The 19,973-nt window shown below is 33.6% G+C and overlaps 4 protein-coding genes across 5 annotated transcripts; 1 reads left to right on the forward strand and 3 right to left on the reverse strand.

Moving 5' to 3' along the window:
• The first annotated feature begins 471 nt into the window (after positions 1 to 471).
• Positions 472 to 6,740, forward strand: LOC125828318 (AT-hook motif nuclear-localized protein 1). Its single transcript, XM_049507634.1, has 5 exons — positions 472 to 1,299; positions 2,697 to 2,764; positions 5,454 to 5,585; positions 5,757 to 5,918; positions 6,254 to 6,740. Exons 1-5 carry the CDS (start codon positions 963 to 965, stop codon positions 6,533 to 6,535), a joined length of 981 nt encoding a protein of 326 aa, XP_049363591.1. The 5' UTR covers positions 472 to 962; the 3' UTR covers positions 6,536 to 6,740.
• Positions 6,741 to 7,706: 966 nt separating this feature from the next.
• LOC125828316 (probable polyamine oxidase 5) lies at positions 7,707 to 9,373 on the reverse strand. Its single transcript, XM_049507631.1, has one exon. The coding sequence runs from the start codon at positions 9,329 to 9,331 to the stop codon at positions 7,709 to 7,711; it is 1,623 nt and encodes a 540-aa protein (XP_049363588.1). The 5' UTR covers positions 9,332 to 9,373; the 3' UTR covers positions 7,707 to 7,708.
• A 2,500-nt stretch (positions 9,374 to 11,873) lies between these two features.
• LOC125828317 (peptidyl-prolyl cis-trans isomerase FKBP53-like) lies at positions 11,874 to 16,172 on the reverse strand. Of its 2 annotated transcripts, none has more exons than XM_049507633.1 (11): positions 16,096 to 16,172; positions 15,909 to 15,982; positions 15,040 to 15,275; positions 14,761 to 14,909; positions 13,853 to 14,180; positions 13,494 to 13,667; positions 13,019 to 13,241; positions 12,736 to 12,823; positions 12,620 to 12,661; positions 12,472 to 12,520; positions 11,874 to 12,150 (listed from the first exon to the last, which is right to left on the reverse strand). In XM_049507633.1, exons 1-11 carry the CDS (start codon positions 16,106 to 16,108, stop codon positions 12,069 to 12,071), a joined length of 1,458 nt encoding a protein of 485 aa, XP_049363590.1. In that variant the 5' UTR covers positions 16,109 to 16,172; the 3' UTR covers positions 11,874 to 12,068. The 2 variants fall into 2 exon arrangements, with proteins under 2 accessions (XP_049363590.1, XP_049363589.1); XM_049507632.1 differs by having other exon boundaries at positions 13,494 to 13,670.
• A 2,949-nt stretch (positions 16,173 to 19,121) lies between these two features.
• On the reverse strand, positions 19,122 to 19,577 carry LOC125828263 (secreted RxLR effector protein 161-like). Its single transcript, XM_049507577.1, has 2 exons — positions 19,340 to 19,577; positions 19,122 to 19,237 (listed from the first exon to the last, which is right to left on the reverse strand). Exons 1-2 carry the CDS (start codon positions 19,575 to 19,577, stop codon positions 19,122 to 19,124), a joined length of 354 nt encoding a protein of 117 aa, XP_049363534.1.
• Positions 19,578 to 19,973: the final 396 nt, after the last annotated feature.

Here is a 19,973-nt window from a genome sequence, read left to right on the forward strand (position 1 = left end):
TTGGACTTTCAACTATGGCATTTAAACTGTATAATATTTTTTAAAATAAAAAATCAAGGGTATTTTTTTTTTAATGTTGTTTGAATGGTCAAGTTTAATTTACCTAAAAAGACAAAGACAAGGTCAGAGATTGGAAAAATTTGTATGGCACCAATGTTAACTTTACAGCTTGAAATAAATTAAACCACAATTTAAAAGTGAAGGGAGTTTTCTTCTTCCCAAATTTCTTTTGCTTTATATATTCAATTCACTTAACTTAGTCATTTTTAAAAGCATCATTTATTAACAATCCAAGATGGAGTGTCAAATCATTTACTTAAATCATAATTAATGCTACTTTGAATTTTTCATTTAAATATTAGTACCTAATACTTAATTATTTTTTCATATTTTAATTAAATTTAAAATTATTTTTCCCGAATTTTCAACTTTATTTTTCGTCCATCACTTTTTTTTTCTGCAAAAAACCCTAATCTCACCAACTCTCTCAAGAAATTTTGAAAGCACAAACAAAAAAAAATTAAAAAAAAATTACCAGTACATATTTTCTTTCCATTTTCATAAAATTAGTTTGTTCTTTTAAGTTCTGTTCTTTCTTCTGCAGTAACAGAGTATCAGTTAGTCATTAGATTTGCACTGCACATGGTCAGATGATCTTTCTTTAGATACAATTAATTCTAGCATTTGCAGATTTGCTGAGTTTGTACTTTTCTTGGTATTTTGCTTGTTATATATTTTAGCATTTGAAAAAAGATTGTATTTTTATTAGTATTTGTTATTATGGGGTTGAGTTCTTGAAAAACAAATATATTTTTGCTGTTTTGGGAGCGTAAGTTATTTGGAGTTGTCTTAAGGGTTTAAGGGGTTTTGAGTTCTTGAGTACAAAAATCTTTTTGCTGTTTTTGGGGCTTAAGTTATTTGGGGTTTAAGGGGTTTTGATTATTTTATTATTGTGTATATGCATGGAGGAGAAAGAAGGAGTTAATAGTTCTGGGGTTACAGTTAAAGGTGATGAAGCTCCTGAGAGCTACAGAGTGGTTCCCAGGAGTGAAAGTAACAATATTGAGTTTAGTGGATCAATTGTAGCAACAACACCTGCAAATGTGACAGAAGAGACGAAGAAGAAGAGGGGTAGACCTAGGAAATATGGACCAGATGGTAAACCAGCCGTTGCATTATCACCAATGCCAATATCAGCTTCAATTCCTCTTGCTGGAGATTTTTCAGCTTGGAAAAACAGTGGAAGTCGCCCCGTTGATTCCTTTAAGAAGAAGAACAAGTTTGAGGTCGAAACTCCAGGTAACATTTTAGCCCTCCTATTGATCCTTTTTCCCCCCTATTTGCATGAGTGGGTCTGTTTTATATTTTAGAATTTGAATGGAATTATAAAATGTTTCAGTATTCATGCTGTTGAATAGTTATTTGTGATTAATAATGTTTCTGTCTGAGGCTGGGTCTACTGGTGTGGATTTGTTTGCCCTGTTTCTGTTTGTTTCTGCATTGTTCATTGAAGTGAGTTATTGTAAGTATTTAACTTAAACTGGGGTCCCCCCTATCAAGAAGGGTCTTGATTTCCTGTCATTTATGATGTTGAAGAAGATACTAAAAGCGGAGAATCTTACTGAATCTAAAGCTGCATTTTTCTTGATGCATTGAACCAAATAGAGTTGGACCACCTGGCTGTGTATTCTTTTAAGCTGATATGACTGGACAGGTCTGTCTTTACCCAGTGATTGTGAGATGGAATAAGAAAAAATAACCAAGTGCATATAACGAAGATGCCGATTAACTTTTGCAAAGACAAGAAAGTGATGGAATCTATATTGATCTGACCCATCTGACTCACATTCTTGTACTATTCATCTTTTTACATGACAAAAAAATATTGAGCTCAAAATCAGTTGATTCAGTTATAGTTGTACACGTAATTATAATGTAGATGGGACCTGGCACAAAAACATTTGCTATTTGAATATTCAGTCATTCACTATTGTGCAAGATATTCTACTGCTGTGATAGATAATACTTGACATTCAGTTAGAACAGTAATCATATATGTTTGCATGGCCCTATTAAAGTAATATTCTTTTACCACCTCATTGATCGTTTATCTTCTCGATTTCTACAAGATTAAATTGTGTATTCAGCAGCGATGTGTTTTAAGATAGTTTATTCTCTCAGAATAATAAAAGGGTTATCATCATTATGAAACATTTGAAGATATGTCCTCATGAATGCATGCGAGTAACGAAATTCTGTTTATTATGCTGTTTATCAAATTTTGGAAACTAGAATGCAAATATACATGGACATTTGTCAGTAGATGTAACTTTGTTATTGACAATATATCAACAGATGTAATACTGTTGTCATATATAATCATGCAAAAATGAAGTGCCTCAGTGAATCTATTAATAAGTCATCAAAAAAAAATAAAAAATTGAATCCATTAATAGACTTGACCAGTGAACCATTTTGAAACTTAGTAGCGTATAGTTTTCTCCAATTTTCCGTTGAAGCTGGTTAAACTTGCTCTCTTTGTGTTTTGCTTCAATTTGCTTCAACATCATAGTATCTAAATATCATGCTTATGAATTTTACTTGTTGGAAGCTGATATTACATGTAAAAGTTGAGTTCCCTGTGTCTTGAAGGTTTAACTTTGTTTGAGCTAATACTAAACTCTGTATTTCCTTAGGGGAGGAGATGGCATACTCTGTCGGTGCAAATTTTACACCGCATGTGATCACTGTTAATACTGGTGAGGTAAGCCTTATGTATTAATGAAATTCAAATGCTCATACTCCATTATGCCTGCTTTATGACCTGAAGAAAGGAAGGATGGTGTTTGTTGAAGTTAGAGTTATGGAGAGACTTATCTTATATGTTCCTTCCATGAGTTATGACTAATTATAAAATTTTTAGAGTAGGGATACTAGAGAAGTTAATCTGATGTTATGGACTATTACACAAATAGTGGTGTAACTGAAATAGAAGGAACGGTAAACCTAACTAATGAAAGTTCATCAGTGCTCAAATTTTCAAACATCATCTTAGCTTCTAGGTATACCCTTGCGAAATTGGGTTAAATATGGCTTCTAGCTGGCGATATGTGCAAATGTGATTCTAGGAAAGCACTGATAAAGCACGAAGAGGGATACTGGGTCAGACATGTTGATCAAATATATGATTCTATTTTCCATATGTCAAGTTCAAATTTCTCTAGTGTATTTGACTAGTCAAAAAAGAGTAACTATAAGAGGTGACTTGTAAGCAAAAAAGAACTTCCATACAGATATATTTTGGATTTTGGCTATATATGTCAGTCAGCCAAAGACGTCAGACTTATATTTCACACTGTCTGCGAAACGATGAATAGTGAGAACACATGCCACCCCTTGGTGAAGACAATAGAGAAGGTATATTGGTGAAAAGTAAGAATTTTCTCCTGAATTTGACATGAGCTATAATTATAATTTCTGATGTATTTTTCCTTCTCAAAAAAATAATTTCTGATGTATTTTAGGAGAAACAGGTTAAAGCACCTAAATAAAGTGTGCTTCTCGGAACATGGTATTTTGCATTGTGATAATTCAATCTGACGGAAGAAACATGTACTGAACCTTTGTTTCCTTTAAAGGATGATGTATTTTTAATTCCTGGAATAAGCTTAAATGGCTGCCTTCTCTATTCTCCATCTCCTCCTCCTTGTTTTTGACCCCACCAACTGAGTGCTTCATTTGAATTATAGAAATAAAATTAGGTCTTCTGCTTAGACCCTTGGGTAATAGGAATATATTATATGGCTGTCTCTTTGCAGTAGAGATTGACGCATGCATGTCATTGCTGTATTCTATATTTAAAATTTTCTTTGGTATGAAATATGAAAATCAATTCCCACTAAAGCAGGTGAGTTGGATGTACAAAAGTTTCACATACACCTACAAATGGAATTTCTATGTATCTCTTCAAAGGTGAAAAATAAATTTGTATATCAAGAACTACCCCACTTAGACAAATATTTTGGCTTTTGCTTTGCTGTAATTCATCTGCATTTAGCCTCTTGCTAGTTGCATGCTGCTGTCTACTGCTGAATGAAATGAAGACATTATCAACATGGTTTTTAAGGCATCATAGGCTGATGAACCCTAGATTTCTTCTGATAAAAAAATTGTCAAAAAGGTCAATTTTTTGGGAAAGGGTAGTCAAAGAAGACAATGAGTTGGGCGGAGGTAGTTTTAGTTGTTACTCTTATTGTGATTATTACTTCCTACCCAGTCTGATTGATACAATAACCAAGAACTGTAACTGGATAAGTAATTTATATGGCTTCAATTCACTTGCTTTCTCAATTATACATATTTACATTTAACAAATGCCCTATGATATACGTAATTGTGAATGGTTTGATGTACAACTAGTAGATATCTCAATATCCATATGTAGATCTTCCTTAGGCCTGTAACAAGTGACAGGTGCTTATTGGTTATTTCTATTGTATAATAAAGAACTAGACTTTGAGTGCTAACAATGTAGCGCTAATTACTTCTATTTAGTATGTCTTGAAACCAACATCCCTTGAACTTTTGGAATTTAGACAACTCCTGGATGTAGTGGTTGTATCAAGACAACTTTTTTAAAAGTTCATACCTTGAATGAAACATTTTTGTGGTTTTCAATGGTGCAGTACTGAACATCTGAAATAGGAAATACAATACTGGAATCTTGAATATGGGTGAAATGAGCAAATTTCAATTCAATGCTCAGTTGCCCTTCGCTCACAGAGCATCATACCTGAAGAAACTAAACACTAGATCTGGAGACCCAAAAGTTTATAGCCTTGGGAACATTTTTTCCATACTTTCACATTTATGATTTCTGTAGTGATAATTGTCTAGAAAAGATGCACTTAACCTACTTGTGCACATGCACTAGGTGCTTTAGATTGATACCCTCTTTCCATTATGGTTGGACTTTAATTGGCTTTCATGGACTCCCAAGTTCCAGTGAAAATGATTTAAAATTTTATAATATGTGTGATTTGGCAATGACGGGCCTTGCCATTTGAGAAAGTAAGTCATATTTCTGGGAAATACAAAGTAGAAAGTAGGTTAAACAAAGTGGGATGGATGTAGTGATTGTCAGTCCAATATTAGAGAGTTAACTCTTTCCAATTTGATATGGGGCTTGGTATCGTTGTCAATTGAGGGATACATAATTAATTCTCATGCAGCTTGTCTGTCAGGTTAAAGTATGTATTTGATGAAACATACTTGCTAGAACTTGCACCAAATGCAAGAAAAGTTCCATCTCACTGTTGGCAAACAATTATAGCAGCTGAGGAACCTTGCTTCTGAACATTTATTTTTGCTGAAATTTCCTTGGATGTTTGTACTTGTTTTAGAATACTTTAAATCCAATTTCTTTTTGATTTATAATTTCTTTGGTGTATTAGGATGTCAACATGAAAATAATTTCATTTGCTCAACAAGGATCTAGAGCTATTTGTGTGCTGGCTGCAAATGGTGCAATTTCAAATGTTACACTCCGTCAGCCTAATTCTTCTGGTGGTACCTTGACCTACGAGGTGTGAGCCGTTTACTTTTACTATGCACAAAAAAGCAAGAAAAAAAGCATGCATGCATAGAAAGTATACTTCTGTCCCATTGGGAATGAATGCAAGAACAATGATGGATTGTTCATCATCAGAGCATTTCTTCTAATCTAAATTATGATTTATGATTCTTGCTTGCTGCAGGGTCATTTTGAAATTCTCTCTCTGACAGGATCATTTATGCCTAGTGAAAATGGAGTAACAAAAAGCAGATCTGGTGGGATGAGTGTCTCTCTTTCAGGCCCTGATGGTCAGGTTATGGGAGGAGGACTTGCAGGCATGTTGGTAGCTGCTGGTCCCATTCAGGTTAGTCTGGAACTACCATTGTTTTTACCCCATTTATTCTTATTCCAACAAGGTGTTAGGCAACAAGCTGTTCAAGTGAAAAGAATCACATTTTGGGATCATTGGCTGGAATTGCCACACAAAATACTATTGATCTTTCGTTTCCTGTACTTTTCCGTTGTGTGCAATATGCATTCCATGTTAGCAGGAAAGTTCTTGAAATCTTATGAATGGCCAATTGCACCCACAGATAACGGCTACTTTGAATATCTTCTTCCTTTAAAACTTCTACTATTTCCTCATTTGTGTACGACAACGATTTTGCAAAACTAATCTGAACGTCTTGAGTGCATCAGATTGTGGTCGGTAGCTTTCTACCTGGTCAACAGCTGGAGCAGAAGCCAAAGAAGCAAAGAGTCGAGCATGCTGCTTTTGCTGCTATTCCTGCCCCTCCCATTTCTGAAGAACGAACTGACGGTGCTTCCTCTGGACCAAGTCCCAAAGTTGCTGCTTCTATTTCCTTTCCTGGGGATAACTTGATCACTACAAATTCTATATACAGCTCAAGAATCTCAGCGTCACAAAACAACATATCTTTTCCTGGAATGGAATATAAAGAGCAGAGCCCATCGTCCTGATTGAACTGATCGTTGTTATCTTATTGCTAATTGTTAGCCTCATGATCCCTTTATCTGATGAATATTAAAAAGTAATTGACTTTGATAGGATTTAGTAGGGCATAATTTGTGTTTAGTTTAACCTAGAAGTACTTCACTCTTGTTATAGGTGCCACAAGATAGGAATTTTCTACCAGTAGGAGCTGTTATAAATTGTCACATTTTTCTGATTGACTTAATGTTGATGTACCACTAAGTCTTTGTATGAAATTGCAAATCTCATTCTAACATTTGATGAGTAAAGACTGAAATTAGGCAAAAAGGAGGCTGTGTTAAAAATGGATCCGTAATGATACAGATGGATTTGTGGTTCAAAGTCTTTAATTTTTATCCTTCAAATATGGGTTGGTCTTTAGTTTTTTTTTTTCTCTTATAAATCAAATTCATGCCTAGTGGGGCATAAGTTCTTAAAGGGTGTGGGGCAGGAACATTTTGATGCGAAAATATAAGCGCTTATATCTCGTGAAAAATTATTTATTTCGACAGACAACAATTGAAGATCAAACACAAAATAGGAGCAAAAGTGCAAATGACCCAAGGAAAATATTTTCGTAAAATTTAGACTAGAGTGAAGATGAAGTGTGTTAGAAGGTGGGGAGAACATTATTAACATGGAATAACACTCGTGTATTTTATTTTCCTTCTATTTTGGAAAAGTCATTTTCCTCTTTTTTAGGGACTTATTTCCTAAACAAAAAATTTTCAAAATTTTAATCAAGCGAACATGAGAATCTCGAAAAACATTTTCCTTTATACGTAACACACCCTTAGTGAAAGTATAGTGAATCATAATTAAGAATGGGCATTGCATTTTATGAAGGAATAAATGGTTGGCAAAAGGGGGAGCTGGAAGTTGATGAGCTCACATGGTATTTTGTTTTAATAAACAGAAGAAAAACAACATGACATGATATGACCTGACTAAAGATACCAAAAGATACTTTTTCAGAGCCAACTTCAATTTGACAGTAAGTAAATATTCCTTTATCGTTAACTAAAGATCTCGAATTCAAGTCATGTTAAGTTCAATTTGCAAACATTTTTTATCATCTAAGTGCCCTCCAACAATTCCCCTTGCACTCTCAAATCCAAATGAATATCAGAATAACAAGAGAAAAAAGAACAGCAATCATTTTAAACATCATCAACACATTGAAAGTGCTTAAGAAGCCTATTGGCTTCTCTAAGGCCAGTAAGATTAGCACCATGAGTTGTTGAATAACAAGATCTATGTGTTGCTTCACCTGCAAACAATATCTGAAGTGGAGGACAATTCTTTGATATCCTTTTAGGCAATGGTTCAGCCATAGCATCCAAATCATCTCCACTTGATCCAACAGCTATATAAGTATATGAACCCAAGAACAAAGGATTACTACCCCATTTGCACCTCAAAATGTTAGAAAACTTTACGCGACTTTCTGCTGCAGAATCTGAGCTATTCTTGAATTGCTTTGAGTTAGCAAGAAAAAACGACATTGTTGTCGAAACACCATCTATGATCTCCTCATCATCAAGAGATTCCATCTCAAGAGCTTCTTTACCTGCAAACCATGATACTATAGTACTTGAATTTGGATAAATTGGATATATAAGAGCTGTCCTTCTAATCCACAAAGGAACTTTAGGGTGGAATAACTTCGAGTCCGATTGATGAAATACCATTTGCAAGTAGGGAAATATCATGCCATTATCATCATGAGTACTTGGACTACTCAGCTTCAAGAATAACTTGTCAACAACACCAAATCCAAGTCTTGAAATTGCTTCAGTCTTGAAACTAGGAAGCTGAGGACTAAACATAGCAGAGTTATCGCGAATTCCTTTCTTTAAAACACCTAATGAGACTGTAACAATGACATGATCAGCATACATTACTGATCCATCACTAAAATGTAACTTCACTGGCTTAGTACCAGCACCACCATCATCATTTTCCAATATTAAGTCAGATTGCCATTCAATTTTGGTCACTTTTCGGCCTAATTGAATCAAACCATCAGGTAAAACAGAGGCCAAAGCTTCAATCACACTCGAGTACCCTTTAGCTATAGTCATTTCATCTCCATGAAAATTACAATACTCACTTTCTCCATTAAAATCAAGAGTTCCCAAATCATCTGCTGATGAATAATGCCTATTTATATTCTCAAACATCGCGAACACGCCTTCTTCAAGTGATTTTCTACTCCAATTATCAAACACTTGAACATTTTCTTGATCTATCTTTAAATCCCAAAAAAATTCAAGACCTTTCTTTAGGAAAGAACCAATACTGAGATTTTTAGCATTACCATTTTCAAGATTCAAACTTTCAAGAATTTGTCTACAAATCCCATCTTGAAAATCCCCTTTACCAGAACAAAATTTTAACATTTTGTTGTAAAAAAATGATATGGACTCAACAAGAGAAGAATTTACTTGATAACCATCTTCTGTTATACTGACACTTTTATCAATTAATTTACCTTCTTTACATTCCCAAGGCTTTTCTGATTGAAGTGAGTTGAATTCTTGAGCAATTTTATAAATTGGATTACCTTCAATTCCATGAATCCAAGTAGCACCTAGTTCAATTTGATCACCATTGAATTCTGAAGTTAAAATTCTTCCACCAATTCTGTTTCCACCTTCAACAACACAAAGATCAAATAATTCATTAGAGTTTTTTTGTGCTATTGTGTATAGTGTTTTAGCTGCTGTTAGACCAGCAATTCCTGCTCCAATTATCACAATTTTTGGCTTTTGTCTCAACATTTTTGAGGCAAAAAGAAATTGAACTAAGTTTCAGATTAGTGAATAAATCGAAAGGAAAGAACAGACTTTTCTCGTTCAGCTGTTATGATTTTTGTAAAATGTGTATGTTTAGTGGCTTGTGTGTGATCAAGTATGAACTACTCCCTATATTTTAAAAAGAATGATCTAGTTTCCTTTTTAGTCTGTTTCAAAAAGAATGATTCCTTTCCTTTTTGGCAATATTTTCACTTCAACTTTCCACGTGACATGTTTAAAACAATAAGATTAAAGGACATTCTGGCACATTTGATATAACTTTAATGTAAAACCATATGATTAAAAAGTCTTCTTTCTTTTCTTAAACTTCGTTCCAAGTCAAACTATGTCATTTTTTTTTAAATGGAGAGAGTAATAAATAAAGAAGTGAATTATTTTAGTGGTACTTACTATATACAAAGTGTGTAAGAGCAAGCAAGTGGTATTCACCATGACTCATGTTTGCTTCTTCAGAAGGGTATTTTAGTCTTTTGGTGTCTTCTTTGGTTTAAGAGATGGCTGTCTTCTTTTGTTTAAGCTGTGGTTTAGATATATTTGGGTAGTCTTTCGCGTGGTTGTCACTTCTAGATTTAAACCTAATTGAATTACCATCCAAAACAAATTAAAAATGTTGTTTAAAATTCTAAATTTCAGTAATAATTTAAGCCTCGGACTTTTGAAAGAAAAATAATTGAAATACATAACTCCGATATAGTTTTTAAAAAGATTAATATTTCTAATTTAAGTCTCCAACTTTGATAAGAAAATAACTGAAATGCCTCTAATATAAGTTAAAATCTTATTTAAATTTGTAAGAAAATGATTGACATTATTCCTTCAAAATAAATTAAAACCCTGTTTAGATTTTAAATTTTGTAGTAGTAATTTAATTCTCCAAATTTGTCTAGAGAAACTATTAATGATCTTCCAAAATAAATCAAACCCACGTTTAAATTTCTGAATTTCAGTCATAATTTAAGTCTCCAACTTTGGTTAGAAAATTATTAACATTCTGTAAAAAAATAAAAATAAAAAATGCCATTTAGAAATTTAAACTAGGGACATAATTTGAGTCTACTGCTTTGGTATGAAAATAATTAGCTAGGATTCTTGCAAAATAAATAAAGAACTTTGTTGGACATGTGATACGATAATTAGGATTGTAACACTACACAAAAATTAATTATGTAATGTTTCTGTTCTTGTGAAATTATTAGTCGAGTACTAAATATTGGACATAATATTCATTTGACAAGTGCAAAGTTTTATCTTGAAGCATACTACTATCAAGTTTCTTCAAAGTCACTGATATCATACTCCATATTACTTATCCACTTTTTATTTATACGTTTCTTAAGAAATTATTAATAAAAAAGTATTTTAACTAATTTACCCCTCAACTCTTTTTACGGCAAAGGGTCAAATATATCCATGTACTATAGGAAATAGTTTAAATATATCCCTAGCTATACTTTCGGGATAAATATATTCCTTTCGTTACTCTCAGGCTAAATATACTCTTATGACTAAAAGAGGACACATAGATAACTAAGATTAAATGAATGAAATATAATAATTTTTCTGGAGTTAACGGTATGCAGGTCAGCAAACACTTGAGAAATTATTGGCTCAGTCATGAGCAGTCTTTAATATCTGGACAAAGAAAAACTAGGAAAATGCATGTGAGATAACATCAAAAAAGAGAAATTAGCAATGTGCGTCTGTTCTTTTCAAAGCAGTGTTATTTTCTCTAGGTATGCATGAATTCAGAGTTTAATTAGGTCAATGTTATAAATTGGGTGGGTGAATGTTAAAATTAGGTCGGGTTAAATTATTGGGGTGGATCGAATTATATCCGAATCTGATTTATTTAAATTGAATAGTTCATTTAATTTTAGTCGTTCATGTGTCCTCTTTTAGTCATTTAATCCGAAAAGTAAAGTGGGAGGAATATATTTAACCCAAAAGTATAACTAGGGATATTTTAAAACTATTTCCTAGTACAGGAATATATTTGGCCTTTCTCTTTTTAATACACTCTATTTATGTATTTTATCCATCAATATCAAAATTAATAATGAATAATTTAAGGAGAAATAGAAAAAAATTAATCAGTTCTACTTTAGTTTTTGTAAGAAAATCATTTTTTTATAATATGATCAAGTAATTTGAGACGAAGGGAGTGTAAAAAAGTACAAGTTTGTGAGCTAAGTGAACATAATAGCCTAATTCAAACTAAACAGAGACTGTTGGAGAGAATGATATTAAAATCTCTAATAGAAGCCACGACAAACAATAAATAAGGTCCAAAGATCAACATCTGCAACTTCAAATGTTGAAATTCATAAACATGAACCATTGAAATCATCCAACTTCGCCTTCTCACTTTTCTATATGAACCAACAGACGTATATTGTAAGGACCCAAACCTTACTAAATGAACGGATAGTAACAGTATAACAAAAGCAAAACATGATCATCCAAGGATTTTAGTCTTCCGACAGAAAATGTACTCTCGACGAGTCATACAATACTTCAAAATTTTGGCAGGAATCTGAAATTGAGTCATCTTACAAAAATGGTAACCCCTGCTCTACTTGTATAATTTGTACAAGTTCTCCCAGCAAGTGAAGCAAACTTGTTTTGGCATAAAAAGAATACTATGACAACACTTTTAGAATTATGCTGAACAGGCAAAAACATCCACCATGTGAAGGCACGATCAATTAACGTTTACCAGCTCAACATCAAATACCAACCATGAATTGGGTGGTATGTCACGACCAGCGCCTTTAGCCCCATACCTGAAAACAAGAAGACCATTACTCAATCATTGCATGGATAACCAAAAACTTGAAAGACAGCTCCAATTCATTAGAAAAGAGAACTTCAAAGGATGATGCAAACAGGCAAAAACTAGTAACTTGCTTAGGAAAAAATTAATTTGGTTTCTGATTGTACTTTCTCTCTCTCTCAAGAAAGGGAAACACTCTAGTCAATACCCCTACTTAGGGCATGCTCTTGCATCTTACAAGAATTTTGCCACAACCCAAGACAGGTTTTCATGCTCTTGCACTAATGAACGGATACTACAAATGATTGCAAACAGAAACTCAAATCCATACCCCATGGCTGGTGGGATTGTAATTCTCCTTTTGTCCCCAATGCGCATGCCTGATAGTAGGATGTACATAAATAAGTTAGTTCTCAACACTGGAAACGTAACTATAAAATAAAATAAAAACAATAAGTTCAGTCATCCAAGTAAATTACCATTTACACCAACATCCCAACCCTTTATAACTTGACCAATACCTGCAAGCACAAAAACCTAAGTTTAACACATCAAAATAATAAAAGTCATCTTCACATAAGATCAATTATAGTACCTAAGCGAAATTCAAAAGGTCTTTTCCCAATATTTGAATCGAATATTTTGCCATTCTTCTTCAGCTTGCCAATATAACGTACACCAACCTGCTCAGTGGCAGAAAGGTCATTATCAATAAAGGTAGTGTACTCCTACAGATTCATCAAAAAGGAGAAGCCTAAATCCTGATCGACTTAATTGTGAAGTTATAGCAAGATCCCATTGCTTTCCGAGGAAAGTACAAAATGAAACAGTCCATTGAGAGAACAATTAATTACACATGACAAGGAAGAAAACCAGACCTTCTTTCCAGGGGAAGCTTTTTTCCCATCTGGCTTGCCCATAGCCAGCTCCTCTATGACCAATCCATTTCCAAAGGTCCTCGCATGAGAAGGCTTAGTCCCTGCATTCTCCTCCTGTACCTCATGTGATTCATTCTTCTTATCTTTTTCAACCTCTGTAACTGCTTTGCCGTCCTGTTGATTTTTCTTGTTCTTTTTCTTTTTCTTCTTTTTCTCAGTATCCCTGAGAACAATTTTTAGTGAAAGAATAGACTCACAAGGCTTCTTACTAGTAAAAGCAATGGAGTTCAATAAAATATACAATAAGCTCATATGGAAGCCAGTCAGAATTCAGAACATGCAATTGGATGAAACTTTAAGCCAGATTGGGCCCGTTAATTAAGCACATAACAATCCAGATTCATTTGCGAAACATATCAGTTTATAACCTTATTCTTTTCGTTTATATTCTACACTACAAGAGAGCAGAACTTACTTCTCATTAGTTGGCTTCTGACCATCTTCAGTTTTACCTACTGAAACTGCCTCATCATTACCCTCTACATGCTCTGGATTGGCACTGCTCTTTAAAACATCCTCACGAGCCGATTCCTCCCCATCCAATACTTTTTTCTTCTTATTCTTTTTATTTTGCTTAGCGTTGTCTTCTCTGCTTGTAGGATAAGAAGAAAATAGAGTTATCACCACTAAAATAAATCATAAAAGTTAACAGATCTAGAAGATAGAACCTTACAGAATACCATGAAGAATTTAGGTCATCCCCATTAAGCAATATATCCACGCAGCCTAAATTCAAAATTCACAATACACTCTACAAAGTAAAATGGTTCTCACCTTTGCTGATCATTGGCTTTGCCAGTATCATCACGAAGTCTCTTTTTTAAGCCTTTCTTCTCACCTGCTTCCTCACCGGTATCCTGATCTTTAGTTCCATCTGTTTTTTTAGATCTCACTGATTTAGTTTTGTTTTCAGAGGGAGCAGATATCGGAAAGCCATCCTCATCTTCACTCTCCATCTGAGGACTGCCAGTATTACCCTTCACAACTATCTGGCGCTCAGAGTAATCAATCCCATTTGACTGATTTTTCTTCTTCTTTGGCTTTTTGGATGTACCATTTTCATCTGTAGGCTTTTCGTCCTCCAGTATCTCTTCAATTCTCACTTTACAAAATGCAAACAAAATTTTAAGGCATTTTAAATATAAGGAAATATGCATTTCACAGAAGGAAAAAATCAAAAGAAGCTAATCAACTTAAATTTGATGGACATTTTCTACCACCATTTTCAATTTACTCTCGTTAAAATCCCACTCTATATATGGAAACCAAAGGTTTTAAACTTTTTTTAATAGAAAGGTGATCACGGTACTTGGAGAAACAGAAATATATTCAATTCTGATAACAGATACCACATGTAATCAGAATGGATCCTCATTCTTAATCACATCAATTAACTATTTGGAGTTGCAACATTTTTGCCAAACTATGCTTTCAGATTTTGCATACATCCTCTTCTCCCAGCAAAATAAGTTTCAAAAGTCATCATTTCTTACTTGACCTACATGCTGGATCAAACAATGCCACAGAGATTGGGACAAAGGGAGTGATAAATTTCAAATTTTGGATTGATCCTCCTCTCCAATCACACTATGTGTTTAAAATGGAAAAAGAAAATTGTAAGCTTAGCATACACCATTGGCAGTATCTTTCAAGACCCAAAGAAAAGTACAATGCGAAGTTACCTCCACTGTTGGGAATAGGGGAAGGTGGGTACATGATAAAATCATCATCGTCAGTTGAGCCATCCTCATCTTCATCTTCTGTGTCATAATTAAATTCGAAAGAATCATCAGACGCACTATCAGTCTCAGAAGCACCTTCCTCGTAGTCACTTTATACCAATGTCAAGGAATACAGAAAATAGATTCAAACTTTCAAGAAAACAATTTCATTTATGTATTTCCATAAATCAAAATGGTAAATTTCAAGCTGAATAACATATAGTAGCATCTTAAGGATACGATCCATGTTCATCTCCACAGCAATCCTCACTCTCTCCGTAAAAGAAACCAGAGAGATGAACATTGTGAGAACCAATAACTGAGAAGGTAACATCTTCATCCTCCTCAAACTCGAGATTCAATGGGCATGTCTCCAGTTTTTCTGGCAATAACGAACACACGTAAATTGGCTCCTTATCACCTACTTTACATTGAACTATGCTTTTTTTGTTTGACGAGCCTGAGCCTAATGTTGCCTGAATCACTCAGAGAAACAAATAAAATTAGCATAATGATGAGAAAAATAAAGAGTACAATGTGATATTGGACACCAGAAATACATCCAGAAGATTACCAACAACTAAGCCAATTCAATTTTGTCTATACACCAATATAACTTAAGGAATATTTGTCCAAATTTGAGTGTTACAAATATATGTTAGAACACTTAGGCAGAGGATTATGCTTTCAACACTAAACTTCCTTTTGACCCATTTTCATAATGGAAAACCTAAACAATTTATTTAATTAACCTCTTACTTTGATGGAATTCTTATGTATTCTGACTGGAAAACGAAAGATGTTGTGCTGGCTAAGAACTAAAACCAACAAATTGTTTCATCTATTTGACATTTTCTATAACAGACAAGTAACAAGCACCAATACCACTATTTTGCAATGGCAGCTCAACACAATAACTCTCAAGTATTTCAATCACATTAATGAAGATATACGCAAATTACAAGAACATAAAATTTCAATTATATCCAAATACTTCAATACTACAACATCTTTAAGATAAAAAATACAAATTAATCACACGAAAAATGACCCATGAAAAAGAGAAAATAAATGTGTGGAAAGCGAGTGTTAAAGCTTTTGAAACAAACCTGGGAGATGTGAAGCCTTCCCCTCTCTTTTTCGAAATTATGAGTGAATGGTTTACCAGACTTCAATTCAACTCCTGGAAGCAGACACACAAAAAGAAAAGAGAAATTTAAATTTATGCGATTAATGCACTTCGTTTCTTGTGTTAAAAAATGGAATTCATACATGAAAAAAAAGAATGATACTAACCCCAGAACGCCATTGCAGAAGGAAAACCGGAGCTGCAAAGGGTTTTCTCTAAAACCCTAAACAATTGACCGTTTGATTCTTCGCCTTTTTCTTACTTTGCTTAAATATGTATTAAAGTATTTATGGGCCTTTTGGATACTAACCCAAGCTTGGGCCGTTTCGATACAGATGGTTGATGGTTGATTAGTGAAAGCCCGTTAATTATAATGGACCTCTTTTTGGGTTCGTCATTTAATTTGTGTTCATTTTTATATTTATAAAAAAATAAAAGTTTACTTGCTTTGAAAATTATATCAGATGTATATGATTGAAGTTGAATATATGTGTCTGACTTTAGATATTTTTATTTGGAATTTGAATTTGTGAAGGTCTTACGTCAAATATTTTTATTTGAAGTCTGGTATGTCATGCCAAAGTCAATCCCGGACATCTTTTATTGAAGTTGTGAACTTAAGAAAGCTCAAATTTAAATATATTTTTTTAATGAAATTTATATGATTATGGCTATCTAAAAACATTATTTTCTGAAGTTTACAACTAACTACAAGTATTATTTTCTGAAGTGCATGTGAAAATTGGCTTACATTTCAATTTGGTGTGTCTGAATTTTTTCTGTCAAAAAGATAATTAATTGATCTTTGAATTTTAACAATCCAATACATGATTTAACATCGAAATTTATTCTAAATAAATTCTATTTTGAAACATAAGTTTCATATATCATAAAGAACCAACGTCAAATATTAATTTTGTCAAGAAAGCAACAAATCTATTAAGTTCATTTTGAAACAACAGTAATTTGTCATTATTTTCAAGACTTAGTTGATTTAGGGTGTGTTTGGTATGAAGGAAAATGTTTTCCTAGAAAATGTTTTCTTGGAAAACAAGTTGATTTTTGACTTATTTTCTCATGTTTGGTTGGTGAGTAGAAAATATTTTTCGAAAAAGATTTTTAGTGTTTGATTTATGAATGAAAAATGTTTTTGAAAAAAATCTTTTATTTTTACTAGAGTAGAAAATAATTGTTGAAATTGAAAATATTTTTTAAAAACAAACTTAATTTTTTTTGGGGGGTGGGGGCTGGTAGGGGGTGGGTGGGGTGGGGGTGGGGGCGGTCGAGGGTAGGGGTGAAAAATTGAAATTTTGAAGTTAAAAATATTTTTAAAAAACAAACTTAAAATTTTTTTTTGGGGGGTGGGGGGGGTTGGTAGGGTGTGGGTGGGGGGTCGAGGGTAGGGGTGAAAAATTGAAATTTTAAAGTTAAAAATATTTTTTAAAAACAAACTTAATTTTTTTTTGGGGGGGTGGGGGGGCTGGTAGGGGTTGGGTGGGTGGGGGTCGAGGGTAGGGGTGAAAAAAAATGAAATTTTGAAGTCGAAAATATTTTTTAAAAACAAACTTAAATTTTTTTTGGGGGGGATGGGGGGGCTTGTAGGGCCGGGGGGGGGGTGAAAAAATGAAATTTGAAAGTTCAAATTTTTTTTAAAAAACAAACTTAAATTTTTTTTGGGGGAGTGGGGGGCTGGTAGGGGGTGAGTGGGGGCTGGGTAGGGGAGTAGAGGGTAAGAGTGAAAAAATGAAATAATATTTTTTAAAACAAACTTAAATTTTTTTTCTTTTTGAAGGGGGTGGGATAGGGAGCTGGGGGGGCGAGGGTAGGAGGTGGGGGTGTAAAAAAATAAAAAATTGAAATTAGAAATATCTTTTAAAAATAACTTTTAATATTTTTTTGGGAGGGGTGGTGGTAGGGGGTGGGGGTAGGGGTGAGGGTGGGGTGAAAATATTGAATTTAAAAATAAACTTTAATTATTTTTTTTTTGGGGGGGGGCTGGTTTGAGGGTAGGGACCAAGTAAATTGATTTTTTCAACAATTTTTTTTTTAATTGGAAGTTGGAAGATAGTTTTGGAAAATGTTTTCCTTAAGTTTTGAAGGGAAATCAGGAAAATGAGTTGATTTGGAAAACATTTTCCAAAACATTTAACCCAACCAAACATGAGAAAATTGGAAAACATTTTCCGGAAAATGTTTTCCTTTATACCAAACACACCCTTAACCTCATTTTTTTATATTTTAAAATTTCTTCAATCCATTTCTATAAATTCAAAAAAAAAAAAGTACAACGACTAGAAGGAAAAGGGAAGAAGAGGAGGAGGAAAGGGAAGCACAAGCACAAAGCAGAAAAAAGGCAAAAAGAAATTGTCGAAAGTTATCTAATACTAATAATAATTAAATTGTTATAAAATATCTAGCTAACAAACTAATATTAATAAACTAAAATAATAAGAAGAACAAACAAAGGGAGAGCATAATATATTCCAAACTTTTTCTTATCTCATCCTTTAGTGAATGAAAGTAATGGCTAAATATAGCCAATTAGTAACATACAAACTAACACTTGGCCATGGGGAAGTTATTCACTTGGCCATGTGATGACACCTCAAAAATGGGTGGCCCCACATAGCATCATTTTAGTATAGCAAGTGATGACACTTAAAGGGTGGCTCATATGGCATCCATTTAGTTTTACAACACTCCCTCTTGGATGTCCAAGAAAAGTTGAAGGAACAAAAATATACATAGACATTCATAATACGCATTGATTGCTGCCTCATTAAAAACCTTTTTAGGAAAATGCAGTGGGACAAAACCTAGACTAAGAAAAAAAGAGTGCAACGCGTATTTTACTCCCCCTGATAAAGACCACGATTTATATGTTTAATATTCACATTCCAATCTTATGCACCATCTTCTCAAGAGTTGAGGCTGGCAAAGATTTGGTGAATGAATCTGCTGGATTATCACTTGAACGAATTTGTTGTATATTAATATTACTATTCTTCTGTAAATCATGTGTGAAAAATAATTTTGGTGAAATATGTTTCGTTCTATCTCCTTTTATGAGGCCTCCTCTTAGTTGAGCTAGGCATGCATCATTGTCTTCAAAGAGCACTGTGGGTACCTTGACATCACACTTCAAACCACAACTTTCTTTGATGAAATGTATCATTGATCTCAACCATACACATTATCTACTTGCTTCATGAATAGTTATTATCTCAGCATGATTTGAAGAAGTAGCGACAATGGACTGCTTCGTAGATCGCCATGAAATAGCAGGACCTCCGTATGTGAACAGGTAGCCTGTTTGAGATCACGTTTTATGTGGGTCAGATAAATAACCTGCATATGTATGACCAACAAGATCTGCACTATCTTTGTTAGTATAGAATAGACCCAAATCACTGGTCCCCTTTAGATATCGCAATATATGTTTAACTCCATTCCAATGTCTTCGTATAGGGGAAGAACTATATCTTGTTAACAAATTAACAGAAAATGATACGTCAGGTCTCATAGCATTAGAAAGATACATAAGTGCACTAATTGCACTAAGATAAGGTACTTCAGGACCAAGAGGTTCCTCATTCTCTTCTTGAGGTCGGAATGGATCTTTACTCACTTTAAGTGATCGAACAACCATTGGAGTACTTAATAGATGTGTTTTGTCCATGTAAAATCGTTTCAAAATTTTCTCAGTATATGCAAATCGATGGATGAAGACCCCACCTACTAAATGTTCAATTTGTAGACCAAGACAAAGTTTTGTCTTTCTAAGGTCTTTCATCTCAAATTCTTTCTTTAGCTATTCAATTGCCTTTTGGACCTCTTCTGGAGTTCCAATGAGATTAATGTCATCAACATAAACAACAAAAATAACAAATCATGATGTTCTTTTCTTAATAAAAATACAAGGACAAATGACATCATTTATATAATCTTGTTTTATCAAGTACTCACTGAAGCGATTATACCACATGCACCCTGATTGTTTTAAGTCGTATAATGAATTTTGTAATTTGATTGAACACATTTTCCG

The sequence above is a fragment of the Solanum verrucosum genome, unplaced genomic scaffold (genome assembly GCF_900185275.1).
Source record: "Solanum verrucosum unplaced genomic scaffold, falcon-dt-bn FXZP01000047.1, whole genome shotgun sequence".
Taxonomy (NCBI): Eukaryota; Viridiplantae; Streptophyta; class Magnoliopsida; order Solanales; family Solanaceae; genus Solanum; species Solanum verrucosum.

What these genes read in the sequence shown, in the direction of transcription:
- LOC125828318 (XM_049507634.1), top strand. Translation starts at nt 963, where the DNA reads ATGGAGGAGAAAGAAGGAGTTAATAGTTCTGGGGTTACAGTTAAAGGT. An exon ending in GTGGTACCTTGACCTACGAG is followed by an intron (nt 5,586 to 5,756) that starts GTGTGAGCCGTT and finishes TGCTTGCTGCAG; the next exon opens with GGTCATTTTGAAATTCTCTC. An exon ending in TAGCTGCTGGTCCCATTCAG is followed by an intron (nt 5,919 to 6,253) that starts GTTAGTCTGGAA and finishes TGAGTGCATCAG; the next exon opens with ATTGTGGTCGGTAGCTTTCT.
- LOC125828316 (XM_049507631.1), bottom strand. Translation starts at nt 9,331, where the DNA reads ATGTTGAGACAAAAGCCAAAAATTGTGATAATTGGAGCAGGAATTGCT.
- LOC125828317 (XM_049507632.1), bottom strand. An exon ending in AAAGCCAATGATCAGCAAAG is followed by an intron (nt 13,671 to 13,852) that starts GTGAGAACCATT and finishes TTATCCTACAAG; the next exon opens with CAGAGAAGACAACGCTAAGC. An exon ending in ACAATCCCACCAGCCATGGG is followed by an intron (nt 12,151 to 12,471) that starts GTATGGATTTGA and finishes TCTTGTTTTCAG; the next exon opens with GTATGGGGCTAAAGGCGCTG.
- LOC125828263 (XM_049507577.1), bottom strand. Translation starts at nt 19,577, where the DNA reads ATGGTTGTTCGATCACTTAAAGTGAGTAAAGATCCATTCCGACCTCAA. An exon ending in GCGATATCTAAAGGGGACCA is followed by an intron (nt 19,238 to 19,339) that starts GTGATTTGGGTC and finishes GATCTCAAACAG; the next exon opens with GCTACCTGTTCACATACGGA.